The sequence below is a fragment of the Eptatretus burgeri genome, chromosome 2 (assembly GCF_056783735.1).
Source record: "Eptatretus burgeri isolate ZD-2024b chromosome 2, Ebu_testis_v1, whole genome shotgun sequence".
Taxonomy (NCBI): domain Eukaryota; kingdom Metazoa; phylum Chordata; class Myxini; order Myxiniformes; family Myxinidae; genus Eptatretus; species Eptatretus burgeri.
In genome coordinates, this window is record NC_140962.1 from 159185882 (window position 1) to 159210825 (window position 24944).

At 42.9% G+C, this 24944-nt stretch overlaps 1 protein-coding gene across 5 annotated transcripts in view; it reads right to left on the minus strand.

Annotated features, from left to right (window-relative positions):
* Positions 1–20301, minus strand: part of LOC147033697 (NACHT, LRR and PYD domains-containing protein 12-like) — a 517878-nt gene extending 497577 nt beyond the window's left edge. For 3 of the 5 annotated variants that reach the window (XM_085871815.1, XM_085871814.1, XM_085871813.1), the window contains exon 1: positions 6478–6561. In XM_085871815.1, coding sequence (XP_085727941.1) covers positions 6478–6518 — 41 coding nt within the window. In that variant the 5' untranslated portion in view covers positions 6519–6561. Of the gene's footprint in view, positions 1–6477; positions 6562–16774; positions 16866–20220 lie in introns of those variants that run through there. The other 2 variants (XM_085871819.1, XM_085871816.1) reach the window with 2 other exon arrangements.
* Between the last annotated feature and the right edge of the window lie 4643 nt (positions 20302–24944).

Below are 24944 nucleotides of genomic sequence, written 5' to 3' on the forward strand. Positions count from 1 at the left end.
TGTTGAAACTGTCGACTGTACATCCCGATCAGAACATGAACTGTATCGCCATCGACTGGGGGTGCTTGGTAAGTAGATTAAGCACTCAAGCAAGCACTCCAACAGAATGCCGTGCTTGGCAAGCGATTACCAATTGCTGTCGATACAACGATGCACCCGGAAACCCCCGTGCAATATCCGAATTGAACAAATCAACACTTTTTTCGGAGTCAGAAATGCTGATATTTTCAAATCTGGAGCTTGCATCTACTTATCGATAAGAAATCGTTGTGGCCTGTTCCAAGTCAAGGCATGGTTGAGTTGGCCAAAATACATGGTGGCTTCAGACCCCAGTAAGGTAACGCAGGAAACACCTCAAGACCCCAGAGAGCGAGGTGGCTGAGGATCACCTGATCAAGGATATAATTAAATAAGGCTGTTAATTATCTTCAAAAGGGTGTTTTAATCAACCCAAACACCCAATTTTCACTCATACACTTCCTTGGAGTTTTCTTAGTGTGCATGCAAAGTTTCAGGCTGCTACATTTCATGGTTTTGGAGTTGTGGAGGAGACACACACACTGACATTTTTATGAGTATAGATATGAACACAGGAAGTGTTGGATTTGTTTCCATGAAATCTTGAACTAATTGTTTGAAAAATGGAGTTTATTTATTAATCTGTGATGGGAATTCACAAATCCATGTCCAGTGGAAGAGAAGAAGAAGAAGAACAAAAACGTCAATAACAGCTCAGGACTTACTTAAGTTCCTCCAAGTTGTTGATGTTCTCCAGGTCCCTCAGGATATGCCCAGACTTGGTGCTCAGGTTACATTTCTCTAACCTGTGATGAGATAAAAAAAAAATTCCAAGGAGTGAAACAAAGAACCATCAGCGGAGGGTTGTCTCTAAACGAGTTATATTAGAACGTTCTTTGTTCCAGGTTAAGAGATCATTAACCTGAAAATAAACAGGTTGAAGGTCACATGATGGATAATAACACAAACAGAGACGCAGGTTGAATAGGTAGATTAAAGTGCCTCATCACACGAACCTCCATGAAGTGTGATGACATGACTGACCTGCCAGAGAGTGTAAAAGGTTTCTAAAATGCATCATATCCTTTGATTGCCAAAAAAAACATTTCCTCAACTCTTTTGGAGCCTTTATGAGGCAGACCTCAAAATTTCCTCAATGTGATTCGCCGATTGCAATTTTCCTGCATTTCGTGAATTTTCACTGTGATCAAACACCGCACGCATCCTCGCAGTGAATGACGCTACCTGACAAGCCTACAGGTACCACTGAGTTATGCAGGAGAGCAATAGTGCTTTGCAGTCACCCTGGCACAAGGCACTATTTGATATGATTGATATGTCTCAGTATCATGATTAATTAAAATAATCTCACCGCACATGGGCATGCTCACTTTTTTGGACCTTTTGGTGTGAAACCATAACTGGAGCACTTCCGTTTTAATCACGAGCATCATGATCGATGTATAATTTGTTTGGTACATTTTAGTTCGATTTGAGGCCTCAATTTTTTCTTCAATTTGGAACTTGCTCTTTATCTCCAGATATTTATCTTCCACCCTCTTCCAGAGCCTGGTGTTGGCGCAGTGGTAAGGGCAGTGGCTTGGGACCCAAGAGGTCCTGAGTTCAAGCCCCGTTGGGACACTGAATTAATATATGTATGTATATGTATATATATATATATATATATAATGTGTATATATATATATATATATATATATATATATATATATATATATATATATATATATATATATATATATATATATATATATATATATATATATATATATACATATATATATATATATAAAACCAAGTCGAAAACACCAGGGGGTTGACTCAGCCTGCCATCCTTCCGAGGTCGGCGAAATGAGCACCAGTTGTACTGGGCCCGGTGTATGCCCCGGTTAGAATAGGTGTACCATATCCCTGTGTGTCATAAGAGGCGACCAGGGTTGCGTCAGGAAGGGCATCCGGCGTAAAAACCTATGCCAAATCATTATGCGAACAACAAAACGAATTTCCATACCGGATCGGTCGAGGCCCGGGTTACCAACGACCGCCACCGGTACCGGTGGTCAGCAGGGTACCAGTGGAAATTGTGCTACTGCTGGGCGAAGGAGGAGAAGGAGACGGGGAAGGCGAGTCTGGAGGCAGTGGGAGAGGGGGAAGGGTAGAAGTGTGAAGGTGAGAGTTGGAACTCTGAATGTTGGGACGATGACTGGCAAAGGGCGAGAGTTGGCTGATATGATGGAGAGAAGAAAGGTGGACATACTGTGTGTACAAGAGACCAAGTGGATGGGGAGTAAGGCGAGGAGCATTGGAGGTGGTTTCAATCTGTTCTACCATGGTGTGGATGGGAGGAGAAATGGTGTCGGGATAATCCTGAAGGAAGATCATGTCAAGAGGGTATTGGAGGTGAGGAGAGTGTCTGACCGAGTGATGAGTGTGAAGTTGGAAATTGAAGGGGTGATGATGAATGTCATCAGTGCATATGCCCCACATATGGGGTGTGAGATGGAATATAAAGAAGATTTCTGGAGTGAGTTAGATGAAGTGGTGGAGAGTGTATCCAAGGATGAAAGAGTGGTGATTGGAGCAGATTTCAATGGACATGTTGGGGAAGGGAATAAAGAGGATGAGGAGGTGATGGGGAGGTACGGTCTCAACAAGAGAAATGTGGAAGGGCAAATGGTGGTAGAGTTTGCAAAAAGAATGGAAATGGCGGTGGTAAACATGTATTTAAAGAAGAAGGAGGAACACAGGGTGACATACAAGAGTGGAGGAAAGTGCACACAGGTGGATTACATCTTAAGTAGGAGATGCAACCTGAAAGAGATTAGTGACTGTAAGGTTGTGGCAGGGGAGAGTGTAGCTCGACAGCATCGATTGGTGGTCTGTAAGATGACTTTAGAGGTGAGGTTGAGGAAGAGAGTGAGGGCTGAACCAAGGACCAGATGGTGGAAGCTGAAGGAGGAAGACTGTTGCGTGAAATTTAGGGAGGAGGTGAGACAGGCGTTGGATGGTGGTAAAGATGGGTGGGATGATTGGGCAACGACAGCAGAAGTTGTGAGGGAGATAGCTAGGAAGGTACTTCGTGTGACATCTGGACAGAGGAAGGAAGATAAGGAGACTTGGTGGTGGAATGAGGAAGTACAGGAAAGTATAAGGAAGAAGGGGTTGGCGAAAAAGAAGTGGGATAATCAGAGAGATGAAGAAAGTCAGCAGGAATACAAGGAGTGGCGTCGAAAAGCAAAAAGAGAGGTGGCAAAGGCCAAGGAAAAGGCATATGACGAGCTGTATGAGAAGTTGGATACAAAAGAAGGGGAAAAGGATTTATACCGATTGGCAAGACAGAGGGACCGAGCTGGGAAGGATGTGCTGCAGGTTCGGGTGATAAAGGACGCAAATGGGAATGTGCTGACGAGCGAGGAGAGTGTGTTGAGAAGGTGGATGGAGTACTTTGAGGAGCTGATGAATGAAGAAAATGAGAGAGAGAGAAGGTTGGAAGAGGTGGAGATAGTGAATCTGGAAGTGGGGTGGATCAGTAAGGATGAAGTGAGGACTGCTATGAAGAAGATGAAAAGTGGAAAGGCGGTTGGCCCAGATGGTATACCAGTGGAGGCATGGAAGTGCTTAGGAGAGATGGCAGTGGGGTTGTTAACCAGATTGTTTAATAAAGTCTTGTAAAGTGAGAGGATGCCGGAGGAGTGGAGATTAAGTGTACTGGTTCCGATTTTCAAGAATAAGGGTGATGTGCAGAGCTGCGGAAATTACAGAGGGATAAAGTTGTTAAGCCACACCATGAAGTTGTGGGAAAGAGTAGTGGAAGCTCGGTTGAGAGGAGAGGTGACGATCTGTGAGCAGCAATATGGGTTTATACCAGGAAAGAGCACCACTGATGCGATGTTTGCTTTGAGAATGTTGATGGAGAAGTATAGGGAAGGCCAGAAGGAGTTACATTGTGTGTTTGTGGATTTAGAGAAAGCTTATGATAGGGTGCCAAGAGAGGAGTTGTGGTATTGTATGAGGAAGTCGGGAGTGTTGGAGAAGTATGTGAGGATCGTGCAGGATATGTATGAGGACAGTGTGACAGCGGTGAGGTGTGCGGTAGGAATGACGGACCGGTTTAAAGTTAAAGTGGGATTGCACCAAGGATCGACTCTGAGCCCTTTCCTGTTTGCAATGGTGATGGACAGGTTGACGGATGAGGTCAGACTGGAGTCTCCATGGACTATGATGTTCGCGGATGACATCATGATCTGTAGGGAGAGTAGGGAGCAGGCTGAATCGAGCCTTGAGAGGTGGAGGTACGCACTGGAGAGAAGGGGAATGTTAGTCAGTAGGAGTAAGACGGAGTACATGTGCGTAAATGAGAGGGAGGGTGGTGGTATGGTGCAGTTGCAAGGAGTTGAGGTGGGGAAGGTGGATTGGTTTAAATACTTGGGATCAACTGTCCAAAGTAACGAAGAGTGTGGGAGAGAAGTGAAAAAGAAAGTGCAGGCAGGATGGAGTGGGTGGAGAAGAGTTGCAGGAGTGATTTGTGACAGAAGGGTAGCTGCAAGAGTGAAGGGGAAAGTATACAAGACGGTAGTGAGACCAGCTATGTTGTATGGTTTGGAGGCGGTGGCGCTAACAAAAAGACAGGAAGCAGAGCTGGAGGTGGCAGAGTTAAAGATGCTGCGATTCTCGTTGGGAGTGACGAGGATGGATAGGATTAGAAATGAGTGTATTAGAGGGACAGCGCAGGTAGGACGGTTTGGAGACAAAGTGAGATAGGCGAGATTGAGATGGTTTGGACATGTGCACAGGAGGGAAACGGAGTATATCGGGAGAAGGATGTTGAAGATGGAGCCGCCAGGCAGGAGGAGAAGAGGAAGGCCAAAGAAGAGGTTCATGGATGCGGTGAGGGCGGACATGCGGGTGGTTGGAGTGTCAATGGAAGATGTGGAGGATAGAGCGAAATGGAGATGGTTGGTCCGCTGTGGCGACCCCTAACGGGAGCAAGCTGAAAGAGGAAGAAGAAGATTTATCTTCCACCCTAAAAGTATGGTGGTGGTCGTTGTCATTGTCATATGAAGAAGCACCACCTGCACACACACACCCCAACTCCCACCGCCAGGCCTAAGGAAACCAAGTATGGCGGAGCATATAGGGCCGTGTTCGGCAATGGTAGATGGACAAGAGCTCTCACCTCTGCTGGTAAGTCATTGTGGACACATTGACACGAGTCGTTCAACAATTTGGTGCAAAATTGAAGGCATTGGGGTAGATGCTGTGGTGGACACAGGAGCAAGTGCCATGATCATCAGCCATGTGGTCCTGGATTTGAATGCAAACAGTTGGGACCAGATGCAGCGTTTGCAAAACCATAGTTTACAATTGACTAATGGGGCAACAGCTCCTGTCATTGGGCATGAATTTGTAACTCTCAAGTTGGATAAGTTTAAGCAGAGAATAGAAGTGTGGGTACTAAGCCGGGGTGTTCTTCGGGTGTGGTTGGAAGAACTGTGAGATGGTGGGAAATGGGTAGAATGAGAGTCCGGAGGGGTTGGAGTGGGAGGAAGGAGGGAAAGGGTGGAGGTGGGAGTCCGGACGTGGTTGGGGTGGGAAGAGAGAGTAAAATGGTAGAGGTGGGAGTCTGGAGTGAGTAGGGGTAGGATGGGAAGAGGGAGGGAAAATGTGGAGGTTAGAGAAGGGACGGAAAGGAGTGGAGGAGGGGAGGGGTGGGAGTCTGGAGGGATGGGGTGGAGTGAGAGGAGGGGTGGGTGGGAGGAGGCAGGGAAATGGGTTGGATGAGGAAAGGATACGGTGTTGCCCGGCAAAGCCGGGTATCTTTGCTAGTTAAATAATATAACATATTAAAATTAATAAATAACGAGAAACTTAATAATAACAATTTAATGAATCGATTCGGAATGGTTTCCCCAAACTTTTTTCCCCAAAATTTTTTCCCCAAAGGAAATGAAGATCAATTTCCTCGAAACGCTCCTATTATATCCGCCAACCCACCCCTCTCTGCAGGTGCACCACAATGCATTCTTCTTCTTCTTCACTGTCACAACTCCACTCTTCACTTTAACACTCGTTCACCATGGTCGACAAGCATATCGATCACCAGATTTGAGTTTACATTATTCGTTCCTTTTCACATTTACTAACCTTCACGACAATAGAATGAAACAGTGAATGTTAAGAATGATTTGTGTGAATCGTCTACCCTTGATATAAAGTGGTTTATCATTTATCGTTCTCATTCCCTCTTCATTCACCCCAATGCTCGACCACACAGAAGTGAGTGTGTGCCTTTCATTCCCATCTCTGAACACAAGTAAAATACAAAGTTCAATCAAAGGTTAATTATGGAGGCCAAGCCTCACCTGGAGAATGTCAGGTAAACAATCATGGACTATGACATCGCTGGTAATTGCATTTGTTTTGGGAAACAAAAACACTCACCCGAGGGTTCGTAACTTTGTTTGTGATTTCAGACCCTCCATCAACCCCTTCAGTCCCTCATCACCGATGGGATTCTCACTCAAACTGATGGTAAAGGAGGGAAATAGAAAAACCCTGAGATTATCATTCTGTTAACAACATGGAGAACCTTAGGATTCAATAGTTATGTTTATAAATCATATCAGCAACAAGGAAATCCAACACAGGTGGAGGCCATTCAGCCCATCATGCCTGCATGAACACCACACTAACCCAAGAAAGAAAATGCCCCCCCCAAAAAATTTAATAAATGAAAGAAAAAAAAATGTTTTTTTTTTTGTATTTCTTAAAAAAAAATTTTTTTGTTGATGTTGTTGTAATTTTTTATTTATTTATTTATTTTTTCCTTTTCTTCCCCTCGGAAAGGGGGCATGAGCTTGGTTAAAAACACACATCAACCACACAACCCCCCTTGACAAGACCCCCACCAACAGCACTCCGTACACAATCACCCATCAATACTCAAACTATCTAAAAGTATTAACACCATCCCTATACCCCTCTATCTCCATAACTTCCAGGTACCTATCTAATTCGAATTTAAACTTATCTACTTTTTCTGCTGCCACGACCTTTCCAGGGAGACCATTCCATGCATTAACTACTCTCTGAGTGAAAGTCCCCGACCTCACTACCGTCTTAACTCTCCTCTTCTTTACTCTCAGGCTATGGCCCCTTGTTCTATTGTTGGGGTGCCGGATATCGGTGGCGAGCACGACCGCTAGAGGGAGCAGTAGAGTCGGCTCCACCGAACACACCGGAATTTAGGTCGTGACCCTCGGATAAGTCCGAAAGGCACGGGTCCCTTACAGGACCATGAATCGCCAATAATTTGACCACGTGGGGTAGGGTTAATTGCCAAACTTCAATATACCAAAGTACCCACGCGGCAAAGCTACGGGGGAATTCACACCCTTGGCGGACCTTGAGCGGGACGAGCCGTTACCGTGCCCGAACCGTGTGTAACCCGAGCGGATGGTTACCGAGGCCCGTCGGTCCAAATGAACAATTTACTGCCTTGCTATTTCTCAACACACCGTGCTAAGCCAATGAAAGAAATGACAGGGAACGAACTGGGACATTCAACAATAGGGAATTTATTACAATAAATTATAGGGGTGGGAAGCACGTAAGGGCAGAGTTATCCGAATATCAGGCAGGCAATATACAGTGAGCAAAAGCACTTAACAGTTCTACTTAAGAGACGGGCCCACACACAGACACACACCCAAAGAAATGGACCCCGTTGAGTCTTTATTGAAGGCTTCTAGCTCGAGGAAAGGTGAGATGGAGACCAGAGCCTGTGCTTGGACCTGTCTGCCTCATGCGGTCTTCAACGATCTGGCTCTTTGGCGGGACTCAAACCCGCAGCTTTCACGTGGCGTCAATGACGAAGGCAACAGGAGTGGTCCGGCAGACGCCAGCAAGATCAGCAAAAACAAGCGAGGAGGCGGCGAGGCAGGCGAAGCAAATGATTCTCCTCAGGCTCCGACACACAGCCAGGCTCCGACGCCAACACGAACATGAACACGAACCCAAATCAGAAGACCCCCTCCAAAGGGAGCCTGGTCTTTTATCCGCTCCCTGAGCGGGGTGGAGCCTCGGTGTCGGATGCTCTGTGTGCGCTCGGTTGGACAGGGATCAGGTGTGTTGACGTGCTGTTCGCTCCTGATTGGACAGCAAGGAGAGCCTGGTAAAGCGCTAGTTCAGTGGAGAAGCTGTGAATGGGAATGCGCTGTAAAGCGCTAGTCAGTGGAGGAGTCGTGATTTGGAACGTGCTGTAAAGCGCTAGTTCAGTGGAGGAGTTGTGATTGGGAACGTGCTGTAAAGCACTAGTTCAGTGGCAGGGTGGTTGGTTTGTCGGATCTAAGGGCCCTGTCACACCTTTATGTTTTAGTCAGCAATGGCAACGTATAAAAATGTATGTAAAACGTTGGTGTACGCTGAAATTTTGATGTTTTTTTTTAAAGTTTTGGACGTATTCATAACGAGTTGGACGTATGCATAATGTATTAGTAATGTACACAGAACGTTTTAATGACATATAGATAACTTAGACCAACGAATGATTTGCGTGTTGTCGGCGTTCACAACCGATGCCCAACGATAGTCTAACGTATGCATAGTGTTTCGACTTATGAGTAGCTTACAAGTAACTTGTGTCAACGATCGCATAACGTGCCTACAACTTATTCCCAGCGTATGCGGAACGTGTGAGCCATACGCCGGCATACGTCGTAAAATTTCAAGCATGCTAAAGGCCCGGTCACACCTTGACGTTTTAGCCAGCGATGGCAACATATTAAAATGTATGTAAAACGCTGGCTTATGTTGAACTTTTGATGTTTTTTTTTTAAAGATTCGGACGCATTCATAGCGACTTGGTCTTATGTATAACGCATTGGTAACGGACACAGAACGTTTCGTTGTGTTATAGATAACTTATACCAACGAATGCTGAACCTGTTGTCGGCCTACACAACCGATGCCCAACGATAGTTGGGCTGACCTATTAAAAGGCTGATGCACAACGATTCGAATCATAACTGCCGTAGAAATGGAAGTGTCAACATCGCAGTCACACCTTGGCGATCTTGCCAGCGTATGCCGACCTAAGAAAAATGTGTCTAAAACGTTGGGGCACGTCAAATACGGTCTGAGTAAGTTTGGTATATGTGAGTAGAACGCTAAAGTATGCTATCATACGTCGTAGTAAGTAGAGTACGTCAAGAAATTTTAAACATGTTCAAAATTTTATGACGTACTCGGCGTATGACACACGTTCCGCATGCGATGGGGATAAGTTTTACACACGATATGCGGACGCTTACACACGTCCACAAAGGCTACTTATAAGCTACTCATAAGTCGAAACACGTCGTGGTAATGTCTTTTTTACGCGAAACTTATTTCTAACTTATGTTTGACGTGCTTTGAACCAATTCTTTACGTAGTCCCAACACACATCAACGTATGTAGACGTATTCCAATCACGTCTTCCGGTCAACAAAAAAAAAATAAATGAACGTGTTTCTAGCTTACAACTGCCATATAAAGACGTGTTCCCAGCGGTTTTGGGAATTGGTATATAAAAATGCTGCTCATAAAAGGGGAACCCAACAGTGTTTTCGAGTCCTTTTTGAGTTGATGTCCATGTCAGCAGTAACAGTATCAGTATCAGTATCAGTATTAGTATTAGTATTAGTAGTAGTTTGTTCATGTTGGCAGTAGTAGGTGAGTGTGAGGGGGAGGGTGTGGGTTATGATGGATCGTCCTTGCGTCCGCGTGTCCACGGGTAGGAGACATCTTTTCACCATTGTTCGAAGTTCTTCGCGGCTAATTTTTTATGGGGCTTTTTCAACAATGAGCTATAGCTTGTTTTTACGATTTAGGTCTATTCATAACGGGTTGGACAAATGCACAATGAACTAAAAATGTGTATAGAGCGCTTTGATTACTTATAGATACGATATACCAACGAATAATTATCGTGAAGCCGGCATTCACAAACTACGCCCAACGATAGCCTAACTTATCCATATCATGCGGCAGTTTATCTTTGCCGGTGACGTAGGGTTTGCTATTCATAGGCTGCCACTCAACGATTTAAATGGCTGCATCTCCACTATTGAAAGTAGACGCTTGCGCTCAACAATTGGATTTTTTTTACACTCAACGACTTTTAAACGGTACCACTCAGCTATTTTCATTGTTTACAATGAACGATTTAAATTGCTGTCACTCGCCTTTGTTTTTTGACGCTGGGGTTTTGAAATTTGAAGCCTTTCTTCAGAATGTGTTAAAACGCTCAAACTCGACTATTTTAAATAGTCGCTGCCGATGGACAAATGGAATCATAGCCAAGCTAGACATTGAAGTGTGAACATCCTCGTCATGCCAAAGAAAAGTTTGAAGAATGCTGCAAATAAGTGTCCTGGCCGTGGCCGTGGACGCTGACGCAAGGACGATCCATTATACCGACGTCTTTCAGCCTATGAGTAACTTAAAAGTAACGTCTGTCGATGTGTGGCAACGATCGCGTAACGTGCCAACAATACGTTAATCATAGGTTAGAAATAAGTTTCGGGTACGCTAAACATTACCTCGGCGTGTCTCAACTTATGATTAACTTACAAGTAGCATGTGTTGACGTCTGTCAACGATCGCAGACCGTACATACAACTTGTGGCCAGCGTAGTGGAACGTGTGAGTCATACGCCGGCATACGTCGTGAAATTTCAAGCATGAAAAAATTTGAGGACAACCGAAAAGTACAACGTTTAAAGCCAGCATACAACGACATATGGCAGTGTTTTTCAGCGTGCTCTCAATGTTATCAAAACTTACCCATAACGTATTCAACGTGTGCCAGCGTTTTAGAAAAAAAATTCAAAAATCGGCATACGTTGGCTAAAACGTCAAGGTGTGACCGGGCCTTAAAATTTGCGGACAACCGCAAAGTACAACGATTAAAGCCAGCGTACTACGACGTATGGCAGTGTTTTTCAGCGTGCTCTTAACGTATATACAACCTACCCATAATGCATTCGACGTGTGCCAGCTTTTCAGACAAATTTTTCATAAATCGGCATACGCTGGCTAAATTGTCAAGGTGTGACAGCCCCTTAATGATTTAAAGACCTGACTATAAAACAACTTTGCAGGACACGTACATTTAATTACCCATTATACAAGGGGACGGGACCATAACTACAAACACATACTTACCGATATAACTGATCTTTGGGACCTGAATGTTGAGTGCTCATGGTTTCCAAATTCATAACACTATCACTGTCTACTCTGTTGAATAATTCAGACACTTATTTTATCTCTACCTTTCAGTATCTTAAACATCTCCATCATATCTTCTCACAACCGCCTCCTTTCTCGTGTATAAAGCCCTGTCGCCTTCAGCCGCTCCTCATAACTGAGTCGAGTTCGGCCGGGAATCAATCTCGTAGCCCGACACTGAACCCTGTCCATGGCATATATGTCCTTCCGGAACTGTGGTGACCAAAACGGCACACAATATTCTCGATGTGGTCCTCACTAAATTCCTGTACAATGTTAACTCCACCTCTTTTGATATAGTATATGCATGATCCCCCTCTGAATACAACATAAACACTATATGTTTTACCCTATAGCTGCCTGGCCCTGTGCTGCCTGCTTACCGCCCGTATCTATGACCACACCCAGATCCTTCTCCTATGTGAAACGCTCCAACATTACCCGTTACATCCGGTAATTGGGTCGCCGAAATAGGTGACCCTTATTGTCAGTAATTCTGTCTGTTTGTTTGTTTGTTTGGATGTTTGTTCGTTTGTCATCAGCATAATTGGTAGTAAACATGGGCGGATTTTGATCAAACTCGGGTGGTAGGTACATCTTATGACTTAGTGCTTTGGAAATTGTGATGGTTGCTAGGGACGCTTTGGTTCCCTAGCAACAACCGTAAAACCTTCAAAATCGGTACCGTTCACGCAAAATCAATTCCGAAAGGCATTATCCGACGTAGGGTTATGAAATTTGGCACAAATGATCTCCAGGTGATGCTCTATCAAATACATTCCATGTTTTATGATATATGGAATACTTTACCCGCAGCGCCCCCTAATAATACACAATTAGGGTATGCGCAAAAATTGGCGAAAATTGAAGGCCCCCTCGCGACTAGGTGAGTGCATCGATACGAATGAAACGTTGCAGGTTCATGGTACTCAATGAGTACAACTTTGCCTCAGGACAAATTGACTGATTTCGCTTAGGTCAGGGGTCAAAGGTCAATTAGTGCAAAAATCGATAATATGCGAGAGCTGGAGGTGCCTTCGTGCCAAATGCTACTCCTCTTAGGGTTATGGTCGGATGGTCATGAAAATTCACACTAATCGTCTGGAATACATTGTGCACAAACAATGTATGCCAGATTTTCGATTTAGATCTTTGTTCACTCACAGCACCCCCTCGAACTTTGGGGATTTCCGATTTCAAACCGCATTTTCGGTACTTTTCATTCAAATGGATACCGAGTAGTTATCAGGAGATGGAACTGGATGAGATTTGATATGCATAATCTTAAGGTGATTCCCTATCCGCTATATGACATCCATTTTGCTCTATATCTTATAGTTTCCATGCTCGGCCACCCATCGCCACCTACCGGCTTGCCTCTATTTTCATCGTTCTTTCCCATCCCCAACAACTTGCACTTGGTCAGGTTAAATTACAACTGCCAGTCTTTTGCCCAATCCATGCAAGTATCAATACTTTCCTGAATCTAATCACCATCCCCTCTGCTATCCACCTTACCTCCAAGCTTTGTGTCATCCGCAAATTTGGAAAGCTTTCTCTTCACCCCATTATCCAAATCGTTGATGTAAATTTTGAACAGTAATGGTCTGAGTACTGATCCCTGAGGTCCCCGCGACTTACATCCTCCCAACAAGACATCCTCCCACTCACAGCCACTCTTTGCTTCCTATCACAAAGCCAGTTTGCAATCCAATTAGCTACCTGACCAGCCACTCCACAAGCCCTCACTTTGGCGAACAACCTCCGATATGGTGCCTTATCAAATGTCTTCTTAAAGTCGAGACAAACTATGTCCACTGCCTTTCCGTTATCCACCCAATCAGACACTGCTTCAGAGAACTTGAGAAGATTTGTTAAACAGGAACTACCTTTGCTAAACCCATGCTGACTACCTTTAATTAGTTTGTATTTGTTTAAATGGTTCCTCATCCGGTCTTTAGTTAATGTTTCCAACACCTTCCCCACAACTGAAGTCAACCTAATAGGTCTATAGTTTCCCAATTCTTCTCTGGATCCTTTCTTAAATGATGGTGTTACATTTTCTACTCTACAATCCTCCGGTACCTGTCCTGACTCCAGTGAACTATTGAAAATATCCGTTAACATCTGGCTTACCTGCTCAGCCACCTCCATCAACACTCTCGGTTGCATACTATCTGGAGATGGAGCCTTATCTTCTCTTCGATTTCCTAGCTGTTCCTTTACCTCCTCCACTCCAACCTGGATCTTCTGTAAAAGCCCCTCCTCACCTCCTCAATAGATAACCTCAGCTATTGGCAATTCTCCTGACTATTCTTGTGTAAAAGTTGAAGAAAAATACCTGTTTAATAAGCCTGCCATCTCACTATCATCACAAACCACTCTCCTGGTGCTATTCCTCAATGGGCCCACACTGGTCCTAACCTGTTCTTTTCCCCTGATATATTTAAATAAAGCCTTGCTATTATGTTTAATATTCTTAGCCACATCCTTCTCGTGGTCTCTTTTGGCTTGCCGAGTTATTTTCTTCAGTTGCCTCTGTTTATTCTGATAGTGATATAAATCTAACTCCAGTCCTGTTATTTTAAACCTAATACATTCCTTTTGCTTCTCCTTCATAGCGTTCCTTATCTCACTACTCAACCACCCTGGTCTCTTTCTACTTCTAGTTTGACACCTCATTGGAATGTACTTACTCTGCACTCTACACATTTACTCCTTGAAGGTTTCTCATTTCTCTGATGCTGATTGTCCTGTTGTTAGAGTCTCCCAATATACATCACCCAATTCCCTCCTCATACCCTCAAAGTTTGCCTTCCCGAAATATAATAACCTTACCGTACTATCCTGAACTATAACCCTCAACAGAATCTTTGCACACACAATGTTATGGTCACTTGGTCCTCAATGCTCCCCGACCTCCACCTCATCCACCATATTGGGATCGTTACTTAAAAGGAGGTCGAACACTGCACTCCCCTTCATGGGCTTTTCTACAAACTGGGTTAAAAAAGAATCTTGGAATAAAACTAGGAAATCCTCATCCGCTCTTCCCTTTCCCTGTTCCTGGACCAAATCTATCCCTGCAAGTTAAAATCCCCCATAATCAATACTCTTCCCTTACCACATGCCCTTTTGAATTCTTCATGTACTCCTCCTTCCTCCTCTTCCTTCCCACCCAGAACCCCATAAAACCATCCTACCAGTATCTTACTGTTTTTACAATCTCTAATCTCTACCCACACAGAATCCTCAACATTTGCTCATTCCTTAATGTCACCCCTTTCTCTTGATGTAATGCTGTCCTTTACCCAGATTGCTACTCCTACTCTTATTCTCTCCCAATCACACCGATACACCTTGGAGCCTTCTATAATCTTGTCCTCCAGTTACTCTCCGAAAACGATGTCTCACACTGCAACTATATCGTACTCCTCGCTATCAACTTTGGCTACAAGCTCTTTCATCTTATTATTTAAACTTCTGGCATTGGTATGGAATATATTTAACTTTTCCCTTCTTGAAATTCTATTTTCCTGCCAGGCCTTACTCATCCCAATTAATTCGTCCATTCCTTCCTTTATAACTTCCCCACGCTCCGCTGAACGAAAAAAGCCTGAATTCCTTCCTCAATTCCCACTGCAAACCTTGCTGCCCCCTTTCTATTTAACACACGGCCATCGTTCTGGAAACACTCCCTTTGTCCCATAAATGATTTCCACTGCTTCCTAAATGTAAAAAAACTTCCTCCCTACACCATTCTTCCAGCCATTGGTTGACGTCCATTGCTCTGCTCATAATTTCTATATTGTTTCCTAATCTTGGGAAGATCCCAGAAAACATAACCTCACAACCCTTTGCTTTCAGCCGCTTTGCTGTCTATTTTTCAAAACTTCTGAGTAAACTTTCCCTGAATCATTCACACCGAGGTGTACCACAACCAACTTCTTCCTGCCATGACCCGATACAATATCGTTTACCCTTCCTTCAATGTCCCTAACTCCCGCTCCTTCAAAACTACACAGAATTCTGCGTCTGTAATCCTTCCTGCAGAATGAAGAATCTACATATTTAATCATCTCATCACCAATAAAAACTGTCTCCCACACCTCATTTCTACTAATTTATATTGCTGCACATCTGCCGCTGCCAGCACCCGCTGCACATCCGCCGCTGCCCCTCGCCCGCTGCACCTTGGCAGCTGCCCGCGCCCACTGCACCTCGGCCACTGCCTGTGCCCGCTGCACCTCCTCCGCTGCCCATGCCCGCAGCACCTCCGCCGCTGCCCCTCTGCCCGTGCCTGCTGCACCTCTGCAACTGCCCGTGCCCGCTGCACCTCCGCAACTGCCCACGCATGCTGCACCTCTGCCACTGCCCGTGCACGCTGCACCTCCACCACTGCCCATGCATGCTGCACCTCCGCCGCTGCCCACGCACGCTGCACCTCCACCGCTGCCCGCACACGCTGCAACTCCGCCGCTGCCCGTGCCCACTGCACCTCCACAACTGCCCACGCCCGCTTCACCTCCGCACCACACACACACACAATATGTCTCTGCTTCATCTCCTGTTGAACCCCCACCTTCATGTGGAAACAGAAGGCAACAACAGCAACTCCCACATACACTGATGAGCCAAAACATTATGACCACCTGCCTAATATACTGTTGGTCCTCCGTGTCCCGCCAAAACAGCGCCAACCCGCCGAGCCATGGACTCTGAAAGACCCCTGAAGGTGTCCTGTGGTATCTGGCACCAAAACATTAGCAGCAGATCCTTCAAGTCCTGTAAATTGCGAGGTGGAGCCACCGTGGATCGGACTTGTCGGTCCAGCACATCCCACAGATGCTCAATCGGATTGAGATCTGGAGAATTTGGAGGCCAGGGCAACACCGTGAACACTTCATCATGTTTTTTCCTCAAATTAACAGTCGATCGAGTTTTTACTTTTGGTTGGAAGCACCTTCTTTAAAATGTGTAATCCCAACAGCCCCAATCTTATGATTATATATATATATATACTTATAGATGTAGAAAACAAAGAACCCACTTAGATAAAAAAGTAAAAGTAGATATGGAAGCAAATAAATAAATAAATTCTATTTATAAAATGCATTATAAATAAGCATTAAAATAATTTGTTGGTGGTTGCTGGGATATGCAGTGCTGCATGTTAAAATCGGTTGTTAAAGACAGTGTAAATATTTGAATGACAGTTTGAGTCTATGGTTAGATGGAGGTGCTGTGTCATGGACATGTCTACAAGGTAAAGTGTTTATCACTTGATATACTTACTGTATTATCATATAAAGTGATGTATGTAATGATTAAAGTTAGTCACATGCAGTAATACTTAAAATAAAAGTGATAATGAATTAAGTTTGAATAAGGACATTGTGTTGTGTTGACTGACTGTCTGGACACAACTTTGACATTGTGGGTCCATTAATGTTGAGTAACTTACTGATGTGGACCTGCGACCACGGTTGTGGATCCGCCGTTTGGAGAGGTTCTGGGCTGAAAGGATTGAAACCTTGATGATAAACGGTGCCAGGCTGATGAGGCAGGCAGTTGAGAAATCAGTAAATTACTTGTATGTCAAGGTTTTTACTTCAAATAAAATAGCTTTTATAAGTATTGAACAGTACATAATATACGTGTGTTTGCGTTTATTTATGCGTGTATGTTTGTATATGTATGTTTGTGTATATATATATATATATATATATATATATATATATATATATATATATATATATATATATATATATATATACACATACATACATACATACATACATACACGACTGGTCAAAAGTTTTAGAACACTGCAATTTTTCAGTTTTTACTGAAATTTAAGCAGTTCAAGTTCAGGGAATAACCTGAAATGGTACAAAGCTAAGCAATAAACTGCCAGTGGTTAAAAAAGTTTAGGTTTCAAAAAAACTGAAAAATAATGAAAATTTCAGATTTGTTAAAAAGGCCCTTTTCAGGGAACAAGTAATGGGGTCGCAACTGCAGTTGTTCTGCAGCAATGGAAGCATATAAAGCCTTGAAAGTTGATGCAAACAATTCCTGCAGGTGTCCCAACTTTCGTTGATTAGTTACAAACCCTCTGTCTGTATAAAAGCAGTGTTGGAACAGCTTGTGTTGCTGCACCCTCTGAAGCATTATTTGGACAATATTGCACTGCAGGAAGTAGTATATTGCTATCATAATGTGAGAAAAAGGCAATTAACAAAGGAAGACAGACAGACCATTATAACCCTTAAAAGTGTCGGTCTTTTCTTTAGAGACATTAAAAAGAAAGCAAGGTGTCAGTGAATAAAGTTTCCTCCACCATCAAAAGGCACTTAGAAACTGGAGGAAACGCTGACAGGAAGAGGTCTGGCAGACCCAAAGCCACAACACAATCAGAAGACAAGTTTCTGAGAGTCAATAGCTTGCGTGATAGACAACTCACAGGCCAACAGCTTCAAGCACAACTTAACACTGGTCGAAGTAAGGAAGTCTCAATTTCAACTGTGAAGAGAAGACTTCGAGCTGCAGGTTTGACAGGTCAAGTGGCAGGAAGAAAGAAATTTTCCAAGATGGAAAAATAAGAAAAAGAGGCTTGCCTGGGCTATGAAGCACCGCCAGTGGACGACTGAAAACTGGAAGAAGGTCTTATGGACCGAAGAATCAAAATTTGAAATCTTCGGTTTATCACGCAGGGTTTTTGTACGCTGTCGAGGAGGGGAAAGGATGTGGTTCCTCAGTGTGTGACACCAACTGTCAAACATGGAGGAGGAAGCGTGATGATCTGGGGCTCTTTTGCTGTATCCAGAGTCGGTGACTTGCACAAAGTGACTGGCATCCTGAACCAAAAGGGCTACCACAGCATTTTGCAGCGCCATGCAATACCCTCTGGTCTATGCCTAGTTGGTCAGGGGTTCATCCTATAGCAAGATAATGACCCAAAACATACCTCCAGGCTATGTCAGAACTACCTTAGAAGAAAGGAGCAAGACGGTAGGCTTCAAATCATGGAATGGCCAGCACAGTCTCCAGACTCCAGATCCTATAGCAAGATAATGACCCAAAACATACCTCCAGGCTATGTCAGAACTACCTTAGAAGAAAGGAGCAAGACGGTAGGCTTCAAATCATGGAATGGCCAGCACAGTCTCCAGACTTACACCCCATCAAGCTGGTTTGGGATTAACTGGACAGAAGGGTGAAAACAAAGCAACCTACAAGTGCAACACATTTGTGGGAACTTCTGCAACAGTGTTGGGAAGAGCTTTCCGAACAATATTTGAATTCCATTGGAGAAAGAATGCCACGAGTATGTTCGACTGTTATATCTGCAAAAGGTGGCTGCTTTGACGAGTCCAAATTTTCGATTAAATTTTGTTCAACAAAACGATTCCATGATTTATTTTTTATCTGAAATTGTATATTTGTTCTACGCTTTAATTTCAGAATACATTGAAACAATAAACTGCTTAAAGTTCAGTAAAAACTGGAAAAATGGGGGTGTTCAAAAACTTTTTACTGGTAGAGTATGTACGTAAGTTTGTGTGTGTGCATGTGTGCATGTGCGCACATATTGTTATGTCTGGCTTCCTTCTTGGGACTACGGTGCAGTAATCAGTCTTTATTTTGATTATGACAAGAACCATACATACTTATTCCTGCACGAGTAAAAGTCACCATATTAATGCCCAACTCTCTTAATAAAACCTCGACATAAAACTTTTTACAAACCACGACAAAATTATTTGCCGCCTTATCCGCTGGAGCTATTACATAGCAATCATGGAGATCCCAAATGTCTTTACAAACACTTGGCTTGTTCGATACTGATTTAGACCGACCCAGTTAAAACAAGTCACGACTACTAAAAAACTTAATCCTCTTGTCCAGGACTTCCACATCTCTGTTAAACTATGCATTAAAACCATTTAGAGATTACAAAATATGCACCAAGTTTAAGTTAACAAAATTAGGCACACAATCTACAACTGAAGACCTAATGCAGCTCCAAGGTTGAGTTACTGGTTCCCCATATTTAGCTCACATTTTCATCAGATCCCTAATTTCACGATTACTAATGATATTCAAATCCCCAGAAATTACATGTCTACAACGACCAGATAAAAAGGGGAAAACAAACATGCAGTCTGGTTCCAAAATGTCCTTTACTATATCTGCACTGAGTTTTTAAAAATTTACCATAATTAAATACAAGGATTGCCCTATGGTCTTAGTGAAAGTGAAAATATACCTTCAATGGGATTCGCTCCCTAACTTTATCTAGTAATAAACTCTCCACACTAGTATCCCTAAAAATAGAATGAAGCCAAAGCCTGTCTCCCTGCTTGCTGGAAAAGTCACAAGTTAAGAACTCACAGATCCCAAAAACTTTGGGAATAGTCTTCTTCAGCAGAAACCTGCTACAAAAAGGTTCAATCAAAAACGAGCAAATGCTGTATGAACCTGCTAAACTCAGGAGAATATTAGCTAAGACTTCTTTCGAACATGACCTCAAAAGAACATAAAAATCATGAAAAACCTTTCTTTCATAAAATATAGAATTATGGGATAATAACCCAGTCTCTCTCCATGAACAATTATATAATCATTGGATTATAACCCAGTCCCTTTCCAGAAACAATAATATAGTAATATGAACACAGGAAGTGTTGGATTTGTTTCCATGATATCTTAAACTAATTGTATAAAAATGGAGTTTATTTATAAACCCAATGATGGGAATTCACAAATCCATGTCCGGAGGAGGAGGAGGAGGAGGAGGAGAATGAGGAGGAGGAGGAGGAGAATGAGGAGGAGGAGGAGGAGGAGGAGGAGGAGGAGGAGGAGGAGGAGAAGAAGAAGAACAAAACCCTCAATAACTATAAAACTCACTGAAGAATCTCCAAGTTGTTGATGTTCTTCAGGTCCCTCAGGATAGGCCCAGACCTGGTACTCATGTTACATTCCTTTAACCTGTGAAGAGACAAAAACTCCAAGGAGTGAAACAAAGAGCCATCAGTAGAAAGTTGTAGATAAATGAGTTATATTGGAAGGTTCTTTGTTCCAAGATAAGAGATGATTAAACAAGAAGGCATCTGGCGGTAGCCTGATAGGTATGGCGGAAATCATGCAAATGACGTCACCATCACCTTGACATTTGACATACATATATCATCCAAAAACATTGACAGCCTCGCTTTTGTCCTTCGGAATGCTCTGGTAAAGTTTGACAAAGACAGCTAAAAGCGTCTGTGAGTTATTGCACATACATACATACATACATACATACATACAAACATACTACAGGTCAAAAGTTTAAGAACACCCGCATTTTTCCAGTTTTTACTGAAATGTAAGCAGTTCAAGTCCAGTGAATAACCTGAAATGGAACAAAGCTAAGCAGTAAACTGCCAGTTGTTAAAAAAAAGTTTAGGTTACTAAAAAGTGAAAAATGTAAATTTCAGAGTTGTTAAAAAAGGCCCTTTTCAGGGAACAAGTAATGGGTTAGCAACTGCAGCTGTTCTGCAGCAATGGAAGTAAATTAAGCCTTGAAATTTGATGCAAACAATTCCTCCAGGTGTCCCAACTTTTGTTGATTAGTTACAAACTCTCTGTCTGTATAAAAGCAGTGTTGGAACAGACTGTGTAGCTACACCCTCTGGAGCATTACTTGGACAATATTGCACTGCAGGAAGTAGTATATTGCTATTATAATGGCGAGAAAAAGACAATTAACAAAGGGAGACAGACAGACCATAACGACCCTTGAAAGTGTAGGTCTTTCCTTGAGATAAATTGCAAAGAAAGGCCAAGATATCAGTGAGTACAGTTTCCTACACCATCAAAAGGCACTTGGAAACTGGAGGAAACTGACAGGAAGAGGTCTGGCAGACCCAAAACCACAACACAATCAGAAGACAAGTTTCTGAGAATCAACAGCTTGCGTGATAGGCGGCTCACAGGACAACAGCTTCAAGCACAGCTTAAAACTGGTCGAAGTAAGGAAGTCTCAGTTTCAACAGTGAAGAGAAGACTTCGAGCTGCAGGTTTGACAGGTCGAGTGGCAGTAAGAAAGCCATTGCTAAGATGGCAAAATAAGAAAAAGAGGCTTTCCTGGGCCATGAAGCACCACCAGTGGACTATGAAAACTGGAAGAAAGTCTTATGGACCAATGAATCAAAATTTGAAATATTCGGATCATCATGCAGGATTTTTGTACGCTGTCGAGGAGGCGAAAGGATGGTTCCTCAGTGTGTGACACCAACTGTCAAACATGGAGGAGTAAGCATGATGATCTGGGGCTCTTTTGCTGGATCCAGAGTGGGCGACTTGCACAGAGTGACTGGCACCCTGAACCAAAAGGGATACCACAGCATTTTGCAGCACCATGCAATACCCTCTGGTCTATGCCTCATCGGTCAAGGGTTCATCCTACAAGATAACGACCCAAAACATACCTCCAGGCTATGTCAGAACTAACTTAGAAGAAAAGAACAAGACAGGAGGCTTCAAATCATGGAATGGCCTGCACAGTCTCCAGACTTAAACCCCATCGAGCTGGTTTGAGATGAACTGGACAGAAGGGTGAAAGCAAAGCAACCTACAAGTGCAACACATTTGTGGGAACTTCTGCCTCAGTGTTGGGAAGAACTTTCCGAACAATATTTGATTTCCATTGTAGAAAATGCCACGAGTATGTTGAACTGTTTTATCTGCAAAAGGTGGCTACTTTGAAGTCAAAATTTAGATTAAATTTTGTTCAACAAAACGATTCCATGATTTCTTTTTTATCTGAACTTGTTTATTTGCTCTGTGCTTTAATTTCAGAGTACATTGACACATTAAACTGCTTAAATTTCAGTAAAAACTGGAAAAATGGGGGTGTTCTAAAACTTTTGACTGGTAGTATACATAGCCTATAGAAAGTCTACACCCCGTTTCAACTTTTTCATCTTTTGTTGACTTATAGCCTGGAATGAAATTGCATTAAATCAGTCTTTTCCATCTATATTTACACATCGTAACCCACAACTTCCAAGTGAAAAACAATTTCGACAAATTTCAGAAAATTAATTAAAAATACAAAACTCGAATATCTTGGTTGGATAAGTGTCCACCTCCCCCTTATTTTACAATTATAAATTAGCTCAGGTGTAACCAATCACCTTCAAAATCACACACCATGTTAATTGGCCTCCACCTGTGATAAATTGTAGTGATTGTGATTATTTCAGAATAAAATCAGCTGTTCCTGTATGTTTCTTCTACTGGGTAGAGCATTTCACAGCAAAGACTCAACCATGAACATCAAGGAACTTTCAAATAACCTCCTGAATAAAGTTGTTGAAAGGCACAGATCAGGGGAAGGATATAAAACTATTTCAAAGGCCTTGAATATCCCTTCAAGCAGTCAAGACAATCATTAAGAAGCAGAAGGCGTATGGTTACCACCAAGACCCTGCCTAGATCAGGCTGTCCCTCCAAAATGGATGACAAAGCAAGGATGAGACTGATCAGAGAGGCCACCAAGAGGCCAATAGCAACTTTGAAAAAGCTATAGGCCTTTATGGCAAAGACTGGTCACTGTGTGCATGCGACAACAATATCCCAAACACTCCACAAGTCTGGCCTGTATGGTAGGGTGGCAAGAAGGAAGCCAATACTCAAAAAAGCCCACCATGAGTCCCGTTTGGGGAATGCAAAAAACCACTTCAGAGATTCTGAAGCCATGTGACAAAAAGTTGAATGGTCTGATGAAACCAAGATGGAACTTTTTGGCCTAATAGCAAAATGTTCCATTTGGCACAAACCCAACACAGCACATCACCTGAAGAACACCATCCCTACTGTGAAACTTTGTGGTGCAGCAGCATCATGTTATGGGGATGTTTCTCATCAGCAGGGACTGGGACACTTGTCAGGATGGAAGGGAAAATGGATGGAGCAAAATGTAGAAAAATCCTGGAGGAGCACCTGCTGACGTCTGCAAGAAAGATGAAATTTGGACGGAAGTTCACCTTTCAGCATGACAATGATCCGAAGCACACAGACAAAGCTACACAGAAGTGGCCAAGGAAGAAAAAGCTAAATGCCTTTGAGTAGCCCAGTCAGAGCCCAGACTTTGAATCCAATCAAAAATCTGTGGCATGACTTGAAGATTGCTGTCCATTAACACTCCCCACACAACTTGACTGAGCTTGAACAGTTTTGTACAGAAAAATGGACAAATATTACCCAATCAAGGTGTGCGAAGTTGGTGCAGACCTATCCCAACAGACTCACAGCTGTAATTGCTGTCAAAGGTGCTTCCACCAAGTATTAACTCGGGGGGGAGGGGGAGGGGGGACACATATCCGCCCAAGATATTCTCATTTTGTATTTTGAATTTTCTGAAATATGTGGAATTTCTTTCTAACTTGGAAGTTGTGGGTTATGATATGTAAATAAAGGTAGAATAAGTCTGATTTAATGCAATTTAATTCCAGGCTCTAAGGAAACAAAATGTGAAAATTTTGAAAGGGGGTGTAGACTACACTATAGGCACCTTTTATATAAAGCTCATTCTAACCACTGTGATTCACTGACTGACTCACTAACTGACTGACTGACTGATATGAAAGATCAGTACCTTCCGGGTGATGGAGAAAGCTGAAATTTTGCAGGCTGATGGACATTGAAACAGATACACCGGGGAAAAAAATAATCACAGAACTGTCGGAAAGCATCCGTAAATGAAAATATAAATAAATGGGGAAAAAAATAAATGAAAATAAATAAATTAAAAATCAAATGCAGGTGAGCAACCTGAGACAATGGGGAAAGCAGAGTTCGTTGTTGCTTACAATGTGTAAGCATATACCGCGATTACATCACAAACATCTACTGTTTATATAATGGAGCAAGTGTATGTGATTATGCATATATGTACAGTGGGGAGAACATGTATTTGATACACTGCCGATTTTGCAGGTTTTCCCACTGACAAAGCACGTAGAGGTCTATAATTTTTATCATAGATACAATTCAACTGTGAAAGACGGAATCTAAAACAAAAATCCTGAAAATCACATTGTATGATTTTTAATAATGAATTTGCATTTTATTGCATGAAATAAGTATTTGATCACCTACCAACCAGTAAGAATTCCAGCTCTCACAGACCTGATAGTTTTGTCTTTAAGAAGCCCTCCCATTCTCCACTCATTACCTGTATTAACTGCACCTGTTTGAACTCGTTATCTGCATAAAAGACAGCTGTCCACACTCAATCAATCAGACTCCAACCTCTCCACAATGGGTAATACCAGAGAGCTGTCTAAGGACATCAGGGACAAAATTGTAGACTTGCACAAGGCTGGTATGGGCTACAGGACAATAGACAAGCAGCTTGCTGAGAAGGCAACAACTGTTGGCACAATTATTAGAAAATGGAAGAAGTTCAAGACAACAGGCAATCTCCCTCGGTCTGGGGCTCCATGCAAGATCTCACCTCGTGGAGCCTCAATGATCATGAGAAAGGTGAGGGATCAGCCCAGAACTACACGGCAGGACCTGGTCAATGACCTGAAGAGAGCTGGGACCACAGTATCAAAGAAAACCATAAGTAACACACTACG